Genomic DNA, 17,499 nt, shown 5'->3' with positions numbered 1-17,499 from the left:
AGAGACGGTAACGCCATGTTTTTATAAGCGTGTGAGCGCCTTATCCACCCTAAGGTGTGTTTCCCAACTCGCCCTTACTTCTGGCGGGAAAGGGTATACCGCCCATAACTTTCTATCGGAGGAACCCCACGTATCATCACACACTTCATTTAATTTATCTGATTCAGGCAAAACTACAAGTAGTTTATTCACACCCTACAAAATACCCTTATTTGTGGTACTTGTAGTATCAGAAATATGTAACAGCTCCTTCATTGCCCTTAACATGTAACTCGTGGCCCTAAAGGAAAATTACGTATGTTTCTTCACCGTCGACACTGGGGTCAGTGTCCATGTCTGTGTCTGTCGACCGACTGAGGTAAATGGGCGTTTTTACAAGCCCCTGACGGTGTCTGAGACGCCTGGACCGATACTAATTTGTCCGCCGGCTGTCTCATGTCGTCAACCGGCTTGCAGCGTGTTGACATTATCACGTAATTCCATAAGTAAGCCATCCATTCTGGTGTCGACTCCCTAGAGAGTGACATCACCATTACAGGCAATTTTCTCCGTCTCCTCACCAACATTTTCCTCATACATGTCGACACACACGTACCGACCTACAGCACACACATACAGGGAATGCTCTGATAGAGGACAGGACCCACTAGCCCTTTGGGGAGACAGAGGGAGAGTTTGCCAGCACACACCAAAAGCGCCATAATGTATATAACAACCCTAGAAGGTGTTGTTTCTATATATGCGCTCTTAATATATCATTATATCGCCAATTTATGCCCCCCTTCTCTTTAACCCTGTTTCTGTAGTGCAGGGGAGAGTGGGAGCCTTCCTCACCAGCGGAGCTGGTCAGGAAAATGGCGCTGAGTGCTGAGGAGAATAAGCTCCGCCCCTTTCACGGCGGGCTTCTCTCCCGGTTATTAGGAAAACTGGCCTGGGTTAAATACATACATATAGCCTTAATGGTTATATGTGATGTATTTATTTGCCAAATAGGTATTTATATTGCTGCCCAGGGCGCCTCCAGCAGCGCCCTGCACCCTCCGTGACCGTGTCAGTGAGCCGTGTAGCAACAATGGCGCACAGCTGCAGTGCTGTGCGCTACCTCTCTGAAGACTGTGAAGTCTTCTGCCGCCTGTTTCCGGACCTCCGTTCCGCCGTCTTTCTTCAGCGTCTGTAAGGGGGATCGGCGGCGCGGCTCCGGGACGAACCCCAGGCTGACCTGTGTTCCGACTCCCTCTGGAGCTCAGTGTCCAGTAGCCTAAAACTTCAATCCTCCTGCACGCAGGTGAGTTGCAAGTCTCTCCCCTAAGTCCCTCGTTGCAGTGATCCTGTCGCCAGCAGGAATCACTGATTAGAAACCTAAAAAAAAACTTTACTAAACAGCTCCTTAAGAGAGCCATCCAGTTTGCACCCTTCTCGGACGGGCACAAAAACCTAACTGAGGCTTGGAGGAGGGTCATAGGGGGAGGAGCCAGTACACACCATGTGACCTAAAAAGCTTTTTAGATGTGCCCTGTCTCCTGCGGAGCCCGCTATTCCCCATGGTCCTGACGGAGTCCCCAGCATCCACTAGGACGTTAGAGAAATATATTTAGTATATTATCTATACTAGCAGACGCAGTACGGTAGTCCACGGCTGTGGCTAGCTCTGTGTCGTCAGTGCTCGTCCATAATTGTATACCTACCTACCTGTGGTGGGGTTTTTTTTTCTATCTTCTTCATACTAGTAGTTTAGGAGTCTGCTGACAGTGTCCACCAGGTCCGTCATTATATTATATACCTACAGTAGTAATATATTTAGTATATTATCTATACTAGCAGACGCAGTATGGTAGGCCACGGCTGTACCTACCTCTGTGTCGTCACTCGTCCATAATTGTATACCTACCTACCTGTGGTGGGGGTTTTTTTTCTATCTTCTTCATACTAGTAGTTTAGCAGTCTGCTGACAGTGTCCACAAGGTCCGTCATTATATTATATATACCTACAGTAGTTATATATATATTTTTTTTTATATCATTAATTATCATCTCTATACTAGCAGACACAGTACGGTAGTCCACGGCTGTAGCTACCTCTGTGTCGTCAGTCACTCGTCATCCATAAGTATACTAGTATCCATCCATCTCCATTGTTTACCTGAGGTGCCTTTTAGTTGTGCCTATTAAAATATGGAGAACAAAAATGTTGAGGTTCCAAAAATAGGGAAAGATCAAGATCCACTTCCACCTCGTGCTGAAGCTGCTGCCACTAGTCATGGCCGAGACGATGAAATTCCATCAACGTCGTCTGCCAAGGCCGATGCCCAATGTCATAGTACAGAGCATGTAAAATCCAAAACACAAAAGATCAGTAAAAAAAGGACTCAAAAATCTAAATTAAAATCGTCGGAGGAGAAGCGTAAACTTGCCAATATGCCATTTACCACACGGAGTGGCAAGGAACGGCTGAGGCCCTGGCCTATGTTCATGGCTAGTGGTTCAGCTTCACATGAGGATGGAAGCACTCAGCCTCTCGCTAGAAAAATGAAAAGACTTAAGCTGGCAAAAGCACAGCAAAGAACTGTGCGTTCTTCGAAATCACAAATCCACAAGGAGAGTCCAATTGTGTCGGTTGCGATGCCTGACCTTCCCAACACTGGACGTGAAGAGCATGCGCCTTCCACCATTTGCACGCCCCCTGCAAGTGCTGGAAGGAGCACCCGCAGTCCAGTTCCTGATAGTCAGATTGAAGATGTCAGTGTTGAAGTACACCAGGATGAGGAGGATATGGGTGTTGCTGGCGCTGGGGAGGAAATTGACAAGGAGGATCCTGATGGTGAGGTGGTTTGTTTAAGTCAGGCACCCGGGGAGACACCTGTTGTCCGTGGGAGGAATATGGCCATTGACATGCCTGGTGAAAATACCAAATAAATCAGCTCTTCGGTGTGGAAGTATTTCAACAGAAATGCGGACAACAGGTGTCAAGCCGTGTGTTGCCTTTGTCAAGCTGTAATAAGTAGGGGTAAGGACGTTAACCACCTCGGAACATCCTCCCTTATACGTCACCTGCAGCGCATTCATCATAAGTCAGTGACAAGTTCAAAAACTTTGGGCGACAGCGGAAGCAGTCCACTGACCAGTAAATCCCTTCCTCTTGTAACCAAGCTCACGCAAACCACCCCACCAACTCCCTCAGTGTCAATTTCCTCCTTCCCCAGGAATGCCAATAGTCCTGCAGGCCATGTCACTGGCAATTCTGACGAGTCCTCTCCTGCCTGGGATTCCTCCGATGCATCCTTGAGTGTAACGCCTACTGCTGCTGGCGCTGCTGTTGTTGCTGCTGGGAGTCGATGGTCATCCCAGAGGGGAAGTCGTAAGACCACTTTTACTACTTCCACCAAGCAATTGACTGTCCAACAGTCCTTTGCGAGGAAGATGAAATATCACAGCAGTCATCCTGCTGCAAAGCGGATAACTGAGGCCTTGGCATCCTGGGCGGTGAGAAACGTGGTTCCGGTATCCATCATTACTTCAGAGCCAACTATAGACTTGATTGAGGTACTGTGTCCCAGGTACCAAATACCATCTAGGTTCCATTTCTCTAGGCAGGCGATACCGAAAATGTACACAGACCTCAGAAAAATACTCACCAGTGTCCTAAAAAATGCAGTTGTACCCAATGTCCACTTAACCACGGACATGTGGACAAGTGGAGCAGGGCAGACTCAGGACTATATGACTGTGACAGCCCACTGGGTAGATGTATTGACTCTCGCCGCAAGAACAGCAGCGGCGGCACCAGTAGCAGCATCTCGCAAACGCCAACTCTTTCCTAGGCAGGCTACGCTTTGTATCACCGCTTTCCAGAATACGCACACAGCTGAAAACCTCTTACGGCAACTGAGGAAGATCATCGCAGAATGGCTTACCCCAATTGGACTCTCCTGTGGATTTGTGGCATCGGACAACGCCAGCAATATTGTGCGTGCATTATATCTGGGCAAATTCCAGCACGTCCCATGTTTTGCACATACCTTGAATTTGGTGGTGCAGAATTATTTAAAAAACGAGAGGGGCGTGCAAGAGATGCTGTCGGTGGCCAGAAGAATTGCGGGACACTTTCGGCGTACAGGCACCACGTACAGAAGACTGGAGCAACACCAAAAACGCCTGAACCTGCCCTGCCATCATCTGAAGCAAGAAGTGGTAACGAGGTGGAATTCAACCCTCTATATGCTTCAGAGGATGGAGGAGCAGCAAAAGGCCATTCAAGCCTATACATCTGGCCACGATATAGGCAAAGGAGGTGGAATGCACCTGTCTCAAGCGCAGTGGAGAATGATTTCAACGTTGTGCAAGGTTCTGCAACCTTTTGAACTTGCCACACGTGAAGTCAGTTCAGACACTGCCAGCCTGAGTCAGGTCATTCCCCTCATCAGGCTTTTGCAGAAGAAGCTGGAGACATTGAAGGAGGAGCTAAGACATAGCGATTCCGCTAGGCATGTGGGACTTGTGGATGGAGCCCTTCATTCGCTTAACCAGGATTCACGGGTGGTCAATCTGTTGAAATCAGAGCACTACATTTTGGCCACCGTGCTCGATCCTAGATTTAAAACCTACGTTGGATCTCTCTTTCCGGCAGACACAAGTCTGCAGGGGTTCAAAGACCTGCTGTTGGGAAAATTATCAAGTCAAGTGGAACTTGATCGGTCAACAGCTCCTCCTTCACATTCTCCCGCAATTGGGGGTGCGAGGAAAAGGCTCAGAATTCCGAGCCCACCCGCTGGCGGTGATGCAGGGCAGTCTGGAGCGACTGCTGATGCTGACATCTGGTCCGGACTGAAGGACCTGCCAACGATTACGGACATGTCGTCTACTGGCACTGCATATGATTCTCTCTCCATTGAAAGAATGGTGGAGGATTATATGAGTGACCGCATCCAAGTAGGCACGTCAGACAGTCCGTACGTATACTGGCAGGAAAAAGAGGCAATTTGGAGGCCCTTGCAGAAACTGGCTTTATTCTACCTAAGTTGCCCTCCCACAAGTGTGTACTCCGAAAGAGTGTTTAGTGCCGCCGCTCACCTTGTCAGCAATCGGCGTACGAGGTTACTTCCAGAAAATGTGGAGAAGATGATGTTCATTAAAATGAATTATAATCAATTCCTCCGTGGAGACATTGACCAGCAGCAATTGCCTCCACAAAGTACACAGGGAGCTGAGATGGTGGATTCCAGTGGGGACGAATTGATAATCTGTGAGGAGGAGGTATGTACACGGTGATGAATCGGAGGATGATGATGAGGTGGACATCTTGCCTCTGTAGAGCCAGTTTGTGCAAGGAGAGATTAATTGCTTCTTTTTTGGTGGGGGTCCAAACCAACCCGTCATTTCAGTCACAGTCGTGTGGCAGACCCTGTCACTGAAATGATGGGTTGGTTAAAGTGTGCATGTCCTGTTTATACAACATAAGGGTGGGTGGGAGGGCCCAAGGACAATTCCATCTTGCACCTCTTTTTTCTTTAATTTTTCTTTGCGTCATGTGCTGTTTGGGGAGTGTTTTTTGGAAGGGCCATCCTGCGTGACACTGCAGTGCCACTCCTAGATGGGCCAGGTGTTTGTGTCGGCCACTAGGGTCGCTTAGCTTACTCACACAGCTACCTCATTGCGCCTCTTTTTTTTCTTCTTTGCGTCATGTGCTGTTTGGGGAGTATTTTTTGGAAGTGCCATCCTGCGTGACACTGCAGTGCCACTCCTAGATGGGCCAGGTGTTTGTGTCGGCCACTTGGGTCGCTTAGCTAAGCCATCCAGCGACCTCGGTGCAAATTTTAGGACTAAAAATAATATTGTGAGATGTGAGGTGTTCAGAATAGACTGAAAATGAGTGGAAATTATGGTTATTGAGGTTAATAATACTTTGGGATCAAAATGACCCCCAAATTCTATGATTTAAGCTGTTTTTTAGGGTTTTTTGAAAAAAACACCCGAATCCAAAACACACCCGAATACGACAAAAAAAATTCGGTGAGGTTTTGCCAAAACGCGTTCGAACCCAAAACACGGCCGCGGAACCGAACCCAAAACCAAAACACAAAACCCGAAAAATTTCCGGTGCACATCTCTAGTTTTTACATGTTATGAGTGAGCTTATGGAGAATTAAGTCTTGTACGGTTACATAGTGAAGCTCAACTAATATTTATGAGAATGTAGTCTATGTATTCACTGAGATCCTAAAGCTGCCAACAATTCCAGACCAAACCCGACCACATACCACATCCGTGTCCTCCGAGACCACGCCTCTTTTCTGACAAGTCACTGCTGGTAGGTATGGTTCCAGTGACATTACTAAAGCACCTGGGTGCAGTGGTAGAGTTGGAAGTAAAATGGGCGTCCATTACTCAAGGAAAAAATAGCCGATTCTCATTTTCATCTGGCAGCCAAGGACTAGTAGCCATGAGACACTAGGGGGCAGAGACGTGCAGTCAGGAGAGGCAGTGCCTCCCCTGTCATACTACTCCACAGTTCTGACTATAAACATTATTAGAATAATGCAAAGAAGACAGTTATAAATTAGCTATCTTCTCTAGAATCCCACTCATTTTCATAGTTTCTGCAGGGAGAGGCAGTGAGCAGCTCTGCCTCCCCTCTCCGTATGTCAGACAGTGCCTGGAGCTGCGAAGCTCTATCATACCTGCCTCAGAAAGGGGCGTGGCCTGTGCTCACACTTCCCTGCCTTTCTGCACACTCTCAGCAGCCTCTCTCCCCCCACCCGATGCTCCCCACGCTGCAATGGAAGAGCAAGCCATGTGGAAAGCCCAGCACCGTTGTCAGTGGGCGGAGGAGAACACAGCAGCAGCAGCTGAGGATCTGCTGGGAGCCTGTGACAGGAAGCAGTACTCATGCAGCGTATGTTATATATAACACATCAGCCAGCTAACATCAGGTACTGCCCTTCCTTCCCATCCTCCTCTCACTCCATATGGTCCTCTGGCGGTGCCCCCCCCTGTGCCATGTGTTATCCTATGCCCCCCCGTGCCATGTGTTACCCTGTGCCCCAGGTGCAATGTACTAACTTGTGCCCCCATGCATTACCCTGTGCCCCCTATGCCATTTGTTAACCTGTGCCCCTCTTTGCCAAGTTTTACCCTGTGTCCCCCATGCCATGTGTTACTCTATGTTACCATGTGCCATGTTACCCTGTGCACCCTATGCCATGTGTTACCCTATGTTACCTTGTGCCATGTATTACCCTGTGCAATTTATTAGCCTGTGTCCTGCATTACTATGTCCCCGTGCTACATATTAGCTATACCCCCCTTTGCCACCTGTTGCTTTATGCCCTTTTTTGCTATGCATTACCCTGTGTTATGCATTACCCTGTGCCACCCTGTGCTATGCATCACCCTGTGCCATGTGTTACCCTGTACCTCTTTGTGCCATCTGTGATATGTATTACCCTGTGCCAATGTGTTGCCGCACTGTGCCATGTGTTATCCTGTGCCGCCCTCTGCTATGCATTACCATGTTCCCACCTGTTCTATGCATTACCCACTGTCATGTGTTGCACCACTGTGCCATGTGTTATTCTGTGCCACCCTGTGCTATGCATTACCCGATGCCATGTGTTACCCTGTGTCCCACTGTCTTATGTATCCCGTGTCCCCCGTGCATGTGTTAGCCTGTGCCCTCTGTGTCATGTGTTACTCTGTGCCATGCTGTGCTATGCATTACCCGGTGATATGAATTACCATGTGCTATGTGTTACCCTGTACCCCCTTATGCCATGTGTTAACCCTGTGCCCCAATGCTATGTATGACCCTGTGCCCCCCTGTACTATGTAAGTTTATTACCCGGTGCCATGTGTTACCTTGTGCCCCTTCTGTGCTATGTATTACCCAGAGGGTCACTGTGGAGGCATTGTGACCAGTGAGGAGGGAGGTTGTGTGGAGGCAGTGTGATTAGTGAGGAGGGGGGGTGGAGGCAGTGTGATTAGTGAGGAGGGGAGCTGTGTGGAGGCAGTGTGATCAGTGAGGAGGGGGGCTGTGTGGAGGCGATGTGACCAGTGAGGAGGGGGGCTGTGTGGAGGCGATGTGACCAGTGAGGAGGGGGGCTGTGTGGAGGCAGTGTGACCAGTGAGGAGGGGGGCTGTGTGGAGGCAGTGTGACCAGTGAGGAGGGGGGCTGTGTGGAGGCAGTGTGACCAGTGAGAAAGGGGGCTGTGTGGAGGCAGTGTGACCAGTGAGGAGGGGGGTTGTGTGGAGGCAGTGTGATTAGTGAGGGGGGGGGGGGGGGACTGTGTGGAGGCAGTGTGATCAGTGAGGAGGGGGGCTGTGTGGAGGCAGTGTGATTAGTGAGGAGGGGGGCTGTGTGGAGGCAGTGTGACCAGTGAGGCTGTGTGGAGGCAGTGTGATGTGGTGAGGAGGGGGGCTGTGTGGAGGCAGTGTGATTAGTGAGGAGGGGGGGGTGGAGGCGGTGTGATCAGTGAGGAGGGGGGTTGTGTGGAGGCAGTGTGATCAGTGAGGAGGGGGGCTGTGTGGAGGCGATGTGACCAGTGAGGAGGGGGGCTGTGTGGAGGCAGTGTGACCAGTGAGGAGGGGGGCTGTGTGGAGGCAGTGTGACCAGTGAGGAGGGGGGCTGTGTGGAGGCAGTGTGACCAGTGAGGAGGGGGGCTGTGTGGAGGCAGTGTGACCAGTGAGGAGGGGGGTTGTGTGGAGGCAGTGTGATTAGTGAGGGGAGGGGGACTGTGTGATCAGTGAGGAGGGGGGCTGTGTGGAGGCAGTGTGATTAGTGAGGAGGGGGGCTGTGTGGAGGCAGTGTGACCAGTGAGGCTGTGTGGAGGCAGTGTGATGTGGTGTGGAGGGGGGCTGTGTGGAGGCAGTGTGATTAGTGAGGAGGGGGGGGTGGAGGCGGTGTGATCAGTGAGGAGGGAGGGGTGGAGGCGGTGTGATCAGTGAGGAGGGGGGTTGTGTGGAGGCAGTGTGACCAGTGAGGAGGGGGGCTGTGTGGAGGCAGTGTGATCAGTGGGGGGGGGGGGGGCGGTGTGGAGGCAGTGTGATCAGTGAGGAGGGGGGTTGTGTGGAGGCGGTGTGACCAGTGAGGAGGGGGCTGTGTGGAGGCAGTGTGACCAGTGAGGAGGGGGGCTGTGTGGAGGCAGTGTGACCAGTGAGGAGGGGGGCTGTGTGGAGGCAGTGTGATTAGTGAGGGGGGGGACTGTGTGGAGGCAGTGTGATCAGTGAGGAGGGGGGCTGTGTGGAGGCAGTGTGATGTGGTGAGGAGGGGGGCTGTGTGGAGGCAGTGTGATTAGTGAGGAGGGGGGCTGTGTGGAGGCAGTGTGACCAGTGAGGAGGGAGGCTGTGTGGAGGCAGTGTGATGTGGTGTGGAGGGGGGCTGTGTGGAGGCAGTGTGATTAGTGAGGAGGGGGGCTGTGTGGAGGTAGTGTGATTAGTGAGGAGGGGGGGGTGGAGGCGGTGTGATCAGTGAGGAGGGGGGTTGTGTGGAGGCAGTGTGACCAGTGAGGAGGGGGGCTGTGTGGAGGCAGTGTGATCAGTGAGGGGGGGGGGGGGGCGCTGTGTGGAGGCAGTGTGACCAGTGAGGAGGGGGGCTGTGTGGTGGCAGTGTGATCAGTGAGGAGGGGAGGCAGTGTGACCAGTGAGGAGGGGAGCTGTGTGGAGGCGGTGTGATCAGTGAGGGGGGGGGGGGGGGGGGGCTGTGTGGAGGCAGTGTGATCAGTGAGGAGGGGGGTTGTGTGGAGGCGGTGTGACCAGTGAGGAGGGGGGCTGTGTGGAGGCAGTGTGATCAGTGAGGAGGGGAGGCAGTGTGACCAGTGAGGAGGGGAGCTGTGTGGAGGCGGTGTGATCAGTGAGGGGGGGAGGCAGTGTGACCAGTGAGGAGGGGAGCTGTGTGGAGGCGGTGTGATCAGTGAGGAGGGGGGTTGTGTGGAGGCAGTTTGACCAGTGAGGAGGGGGGCTGTGTGTAGGCAGTGTGATCAGTGAGGAGGGGGGCTGTGTGGAGGCAGTGTGATTAGTGAGGAGGGGAGGCAGTGTGACCAGTGAGGAGGGGGGCTGTGTGGAGGCGGTGTGACCAGTGAGGAGGGGGGCTGTGTGGAGGCAGTGTGACCAGTGAGGAGGGGGGCTGTGTGAAGGCAGTGTGACCAGTGAGGAGGGGGGTTGTGTGGAGGCAGTGTGATGTGTGAGGAGGGGGGCTGTGTGGAGGCGGTGTGATCAGTGAGGAGGGAGGCTGTGTGGAGGCAGTGTGATGTGGTGAGGAGGGGGGCTGTGTGATTATTGCGGTAGAGGGGCTGTGTGGAGGCAGTGTGATCAGTGAGGAGGGGGGTTGTGTGGAGGCAGTGTGACCAGTGAGGAGGGGGGCTGTGTGGAGGCAGTGTGATCAGTGAGGAGGGGGGCTGTGTGGAGGCAGTGTGATCAGTGAGGAGGGGAGGCAGTGTGACCAGTGAGGAGGGGGGCTGTGTGGAGGCGGTGTGACCAGTGAGGAGGGGGGTTGTGTGGAGGCAGTGTGACCAGTGAGGAGGGGGGTTGTGTGGAGGCAGTGTGACCAGTGAGGAGGGGTGCTGTGTGGAGGCAGTGTGACCAGTGAGGAGGGGGGCTGTGTGGAGGCAGTGTGATCAGTGAGGAGGGGGGCTGTGTGGAGGCAGTGTGACCAGTGAGGAGGGGGGTTGTGTGGAGGCAGTGTGACCAGTGAGGAGGGGTGCTGTGTGGAGGCAGTGTGATCAGTGAGGAGGGGTGCTGTGTGGAGGCAGTGTGATCAGTGAGGAGGGGAGGCAGTGTGACCAGTGAGGAGGGGTGCTGTGTGGAGGCAATGTGATCAGTGAGGAGGGGGCCTGTGTGGAGGCAGTGTGATCAGTGAGGAGGGGAGGCAGTGTGACCAGTGAGGAGGGGGGCTGTGTGGAGGCGGTGTGACCAGTGAGGAGGGGAGGCAGTGTGACCAGTGAAGAGGGGGGCTGTGTGGAGGCGGTGTGACCAGTGAGGAGGGGGGCTGTGTGGAGGCGGTGTGACCAGTGAGGAGGGGGACTGTGTGGAGGCAGTGTGATCTGTGAGGAGTCATGTGGTGTCATCTCAGGACTGTGATTGCTGTGCTGCTTACAGATGGGATGGACTATATAGGGTGGTATATGGAGTAAATCTGGCTCTGATACTAGCCAGTGCCTCCCCAGCCATTGACCGCACCGCACATCACTGCTAGGGGGCATATTAATTCATTATTGAGTTCCCCTAGATCCTAAAGAAATGATGGCCTGCTCTGCTGCAATCATTGGTCTGGCCCATGACATCAATGCCTCTCCTGTGTTTAGGTGATAAGTAAGCTGCCAGCTTGAGAAATTGAAATAGGAACCAGACAGCTTTTATGTGTACAGACAGGTTCCATTATTATTCATAGTTTTCTATTTACAATCTCACTGTTTATAATCTCTAACAATCACTGTGACAGTATGAAGCATTCCTGCCTTAGGTGGTAAGAGATGTGTACCACACATGACAGCAGAACCCACGTTATAAACTGTGGAAGGTTGTGATTGGTGCAACAGGCATTTTTATTTGAGACATGACTGTAACCTCGGGGTAAACAGGGGTTTGTAAAGAAGAAGAAAAGTTATTAGGAGACAGATAGATACCACAGAATGGAATCTCATCCTAGACTACCAAAGCCAAATGTTCATCCCAACTTGTAACCTCGTGCGACCTCCACATGGATTGTCCGTTTGGTCTTACCGGTGGGGTAATCAGGCGGGCCAGCCTGCATCCATTACTACAGCCATTCAGGAGTGCAGCTTCCCTGGTAGAAAAAGGACCAGCAGGACAGATTATTTGCTTGGCTGCCCTGAAATCTATTCCTTCATTTGTGTAAAGTAACATTAGATTTTACACTCTGAAGCAGCAAACTGTGATTTAGCGCTCTGAAATGTGAATACCGTAGCATTTAGCAAAGTTACAAATCTACAGGTTTCCTGCAGCAATATAATAGTCCGAATGACAATTCTCTTTATCAGATGGAGAAAACGGCTCAACCTGTATGAATAAATGTTGCTGTAGAGATTTGTTGACAGGTATAGTCTTGATGACTATCTCCGTCTGTGTAAGCACAGTGCAAGCTCCGGCTGCCTTGATGTGACTGTGTGTTGCAGACTAAGGTTATTTGCCCAGCTATATAAAGTTCCCTCAAGCCTCTCAGGTCCCTGGCCGCCTCAGTAATCATTTTAGAAATAGATAAATACTGTATCATTGTCTTGAGATGAATATCAGTATCACACCCAGCAAACGCCATATAAGCAACGCCATATAAGTGTAGACAAGCACCGCGTGTATAAAGCTTATTACATTATCAGGACCTCTGCAAGACATTGCTGCATTCCCTTAACAGACACTGTAGAAATATTAAAATGTTTATTAGTTTATCCTCAAACAATTAAATAGAAATCCATATCTGCATGGAATTATTGCAATTCAATTAGTCTTATAATTTTAAGCTTCATTCATTTGCTTCAATGTTTACCTTGATTGCTTTCTTTTTTATCCATGTGTATGTAAATATATACAGAGATTGTATGTACTCGTACATGAAATGAGCGGTCGATCTCGTTTCAGGGCTAAATGTAAGAGCCTGTAAATTGCCCAAGGTGCTGGACTGCCTGCGAATCTGCCCATTTCTAAAAGCAGCAATCATTTACACAGCAACCTGGTTGGATATCTGCATTTTGTAAATGATCAAATGTATGCATATTTACTATTTATTCATAGTTATTTATGGGAGGCAGTCAATTGACCGCCTGTCAGGAGCCCGGTGGTCAGGATACCGACACCGGAATCCCGACACCAGCTGAAATACCGGCGGTGGGAGTCCTGACCGCCGACTGGTTACCCCTCTTGGGTGGTGGTCCACGCCACCTCCCGGACCCGAAGCGTGGCGAGCACAGCGACCCCGCGAGGGCACACGTGCGCTCGCCGCCGGAATCCGGCTGCTGGGCTCCTGACCGCCGGGATCTCGTACTGATCCCGTTATTTATATAGCACATAAATATTATGCAGCACTTTACATATTATTTGCTCATTCACATCAGTTCATGTCCCAGTGGAGCTTACAATCTATATTCCCTGTCACAGGGACAGAAATACAAACACTAGGGTTAATGTTTGTCAGCAGCCAATTAACTGGGATACATGATATCCCAACTGATTGGATGCCGGCTATCACTATACTTACAGCGGCATCCTGTCTGATGGAATCCCGGCAGCGAGCCCCTTCGTGGGCTTACTGCACTCGTTACACATCTTGCTTCGCTCGCCACAGGTTCTAATCCCACTGGGATGGTGGCATGGACCCATCAACCGGGTGGGAATACACAGCGTTTGTCGGGATTCCGGGCATCGGTATTTCACCCGCTGTCTGGATTCCGGCGTCGGTCTCCTGAACGCTAGGATCCCGACAGCCGGTATATTCTGCATCCCAATTAACTAACCAGTATGTTATTGGAGTGTGGGAGGAAATCCAATCAATCACAGAAAGAACATAATCAAACCCAAGACCTCAATACTGTGAGGCAGTAATGTCAACCACTACACCAACTGTGCTGCTTGATAAGGATACAGAAGCAGATATAGGAGTTGGTGGTGGTCCCTAAATACCAAGGGCCAGTTACTTCTGATTGGCCCCAGGCCATACAAATGTCTGTAGTTTTACTGTTAAGTGTCACGGCTTCACTTCAAATAAATTCTCTGCTTGCAAGAACTCCCTCAACTCCTGACACACCAGTTACGTCATTCAGCCGTCATTCTTTGCAGGGACCACTTTAATTCTATGCTGGGAGCAAGTGAGACAATTCGTGAAGGCAGCCATGAAGTGAAGGCATCAAATGATTGGTTGGCTATGGCTGTGGCATCCAACCAATTAGGTGTTGATGTCAAGGCACACCTCCCTGTGACAAGTGTCTGAATAGCTCCTTGCATCTAAAGTATTCCTGATACTGCGAATCTCCGGAAACATGGAATAAAAAAATGGGGATCTGTGCTGAACCGTTCCTTTATTGGGGCTTCCATTAACATAAACATAGTGTGTGTGTGTGTGTGTGTGTGTGTGTGTGTGTGTGTGTGTGTGTGTGTGTGTACAATCACAAGACTGCATCCACAAATCCTCACCTATGCATCTACAGTGGGACATATACAGTACCTTTATTACAGAATAGCGGCTTATGAAGAAGAGTATCCAAACATCTTATCAGTCAGAAAACACAGGACTGTGCTGCTGTGATTTACTTTTCATCTGGTAATGGATCACCATTAAAGTCCTGTATTTTTTAACATGTATGTTAACAAAACGCAGAACTGATGCTTTCAAATGACACTGCATGAGCGCCAATGCTACAGTTAGGGCTCAATTCAATTAGGCGCTATATACAACACTTATGGAACCGCCATACTTCCATTTTTGTTTGTAGCCCCATAGGGCAGCATGCAAATAAAATTAAAAATATAAAAATCACAAATCTGGGGCAAGATGGGAGCACGAAAATACAGAGTTCAGTTGTCATAGCTGGCACTTCTATGCCACTGTAACAGCAGCTCGCCCTGCTCGCTACGAACTGAAGTGACCCTATATATATATATATATATATATAAAATCTATGATGAAAGCTATGAAAATGCATGTACTATTAAAGGTATGAGGTTTACACATGATTTTTCATGCATTTGCAAATCTATTTATTTTTTTATTATTTTACATGCATGAAAATCCATATAAGACATGATTCTAAATAAAAAAAGAACAGTCAATAGAGCATACATCATAATGAATGCTTCAGAAAACAGGTTGCCACCGCTGTGACAAGCCCTCCTAATACCTGGGGACACAAGGGAAATGACACAACTCGGACCTCTTACACAGACCAAGATAAACCTTTATTAGTAGAAGGCACACTAAAAAAACATTACTATTTCTTGTAGTCGCATATTTTGGACATTTGTGGCAAGAACATTGGCCTTTTTGTGTAATTCAATCAATGTTGCTGCCCCATAAAAACCTGATGCCTGAGACAGCTGCCTGTTATCTTCATGGACACAGCATTGCAATCAGCCTCACCAAACAGATAAGGCAGAAACCTGGTGCTCTCAGGGCACACTATGGTGAGTACTGACAAACAATACATCACACAGATGAATGATATCAGTAACTATATCTATCCAACATGCGTTCACCACAAAATCAATGTAGCCAGAAGAGACCCAGAGCAATGTGTACATATCCTATACCTCCAATCATTCATACCACAATGTACATAGCACATACATTCAGAACAATTACGTCAATGTCCTTTCATTTGCAGTTATCTTCCTCCAAGAACAGTTTCTGCACAATACATTTAATGTAAGTTCAACAGGCCTCACATAAGATAACTTATTTGTATGACACAGTAATAAATTATCTCTCTATCTATCTATCTAGTGCATCACAGCACAGCACAGCACCATACACTGATGGAAAGGACAGCCCTTGTAAATGAGTTCCAGCGCACAGTGCAAGCAGTTTGTTACAGCCCCACTGTCACACTTGTTCTCCCACCCTTACCATTACACTGATTCCAGGACACATACAGTATGTGGTGGCTGTGTAGATACGGATAGTGCAAGGCTTTTTGATTTGCTGCAGACATTTAAATAGTAAAATTGAAATAAAAAAATGAAAGAATCATGACACTGTAGAAAGTTAATAAGAGGAACAATTCTGAAATTAAGTACTGTGCATCCTACTTTACAGATTCCTTTCTTTGCAGACTGGAGTATCAGTCCCATTGTTAGCACAGATAGGAATGTATGTCAGACAAATGCACAGCGCATCCCTATGCTACATACTGCCCAAGTGATGTGATCTGCACGAGTACAGTATGTAGCTATGCCTGACACTGCTTTCTGCATGCCCTATTATTACACATCATTCTTCCTATACACAACTAACTTACTTTATTAAGTATCATTAGAGTCCTTTGGACCTCATACAGTATATAGGCAGTGTAGCACTAATGTTGCTCTGTGTCATTTGTATTGCATGCACTGATGGTCACACTCACTGTACTGTACTTACACAACTATGGACAGTACTTCAGGTATATACAAAACTAAGGCGCCCCTGACATGAGTCTACCTGCTTCTCCATGCTCTCCTTCCCCCCGCAGGCCACTATGGGTGCCGGGACCCTCTCGCAGCTGCACCCTTCCAGCATGTACATCCCAGAGGGTCTCCCGCTCTGCTCACTCTCGAAGTAGAACAGGACATTCTGGAAGAGGGCGAACCACTTGTCGTGCCACCTGCTGGTCTCGGTCGCCTTCTTGCTGACGGTGCCCCGTTTGGTGCCCTCCTTGCGGGCCAGGAGGGCGAGATAGAGAGCGTGGCCCTCGTTGCACCGCACGCTCTTCTGCATGATCCCGGAGATCAGGGCATGCTCCCCCCCAGCAGCACTCCCCAGGGAACAGCACAGTGGCGCAGTGGTCGGCAGGATGTGGCGGCAGCTATGTGTCAGTGTGGCAGTGTGCGCTGCAGCTCCCGGGGCTGTGCTCTGCACCTGTCTCTGCGCACTAGTGATAGGGTGATGGGTGCGGGCACAGCGCAGGGTATGGGGCGTGGTGGTGCTGCAGCAGGTACAGGTGTCACCGGGTGAGCGGCGCTGCTCCTGGCTGTGGTGCTGGAAGGAGAGCGCTGCACAGTGCAGGCAGCACGGAGAGCCCAGATTTGTATCCCATAGAGCTGCAGAGCCAGTTATCCGGCGAGCAGGGAAGGGCTCCTCTGGTGACCGAGCGCTGATTATCCCCCGGGCTCCGGGATCATGGGCGGCTTGTCGCTGTCGGATCGCTCCCCGGTCGCTGCAACAACTCTCCCAGATCCGACTCCGGCTCCCTCTCGTCCCACGTGTTATCAGATCGCACTTCCAAAGTTACTTCCGCCTCCCACCCGTGTCCGCGGCACAGAGGAGTGTGTGGCCGCCTCGCGTGGAGCAGACAGGAGGGCTGCCCGCCCGGCGGGGGACAGGAGGCGACGCGGCGTCACGTGTGGAGCAGTAATCGGCTTTCGGCTCAGTGTCCAGCCCGTGTGCCTGCTGTGGGGTTATCCCCAGTGCCAGTCTCCCCGCTGCCCCTGCTGTGTATCCGCCCGTGGGATGTGACTATGCGGGAACTGTGCGATGCTGCTGCGTTTTTACACGCACAAGTAGCAGCGCTCTGTGATTCTGCCCTGGCTCTACACCCAGCAGGCGGGGAACCAGTCTCTGGTGCCCAACCATTATATAGCTGTATATGAGACACTAATACATGGCTGTCAAAAGAATGTCTTCCAATAACCCTACATTCCTATAGTTATTATTATGTAATATCTGTGTGGGGTAATTATATGGGGATAGAAGTGGTCAATTTATGTGAGGGTACAGTACCTTCAAAATAATTATAGCCAATTACAGATGAGGCCAAATTATCATGAATATCAGGAATGGGGACAACAGATGCAATAAATAATATGAAT

The 17,499-nt window shown here is 50.1% G+C and overlaps 1 protein-coding gene across 3 annotated transcripts in view; it reads right to left on the bottom strand.

Moving 5' to 3' along the window:
* RASGRF2 (Ras protein specific guanine nucleotide releasing factor 2) overlaps positions 1-17,223 on the bottom strand; it is a 664,746-nt gene extending 647,523 nt beyond the window's left edge. For all 3 annotated transcript variants that reach the window (XM_063963919.1, XM_063963920.1, XM_063963921.1), the window contains exon 1: positions 16,133-17,223. In XM_063963919.1, coding sequence (XP_063819989.1) covers positions 16,133-16,408 — 276 coding nt within the window. In that variant the 5' untranslated portion in view covers positions 16,409-17,223. The remainder of the gene's footprint in view (positions 1-16,132) is intronic.
* Between the last annotated feature and the right edge of the window lie 276 nt (positions 17,224-17,499).

This window comes from Pseudophryne corroboree, chromosome 1 (genome assembly GCF_028390025.1).
Source record: "Pseudophryne corroboree isolate aPseCor3 chromosome 1, aPseCor3.hap2, whole genome shotgun sequence".
Lineage (NCBI taxonomy): Eukaryota > Metazoa > Chordata > Amphibia > Anura > Myobatrachidae > Pseudophryne > Pseudophryne corroboree.
Note: the sequence above shows the minus strand (reverse complement) of the source record. Positions and strands in the feature narration are given on the sequence as shown.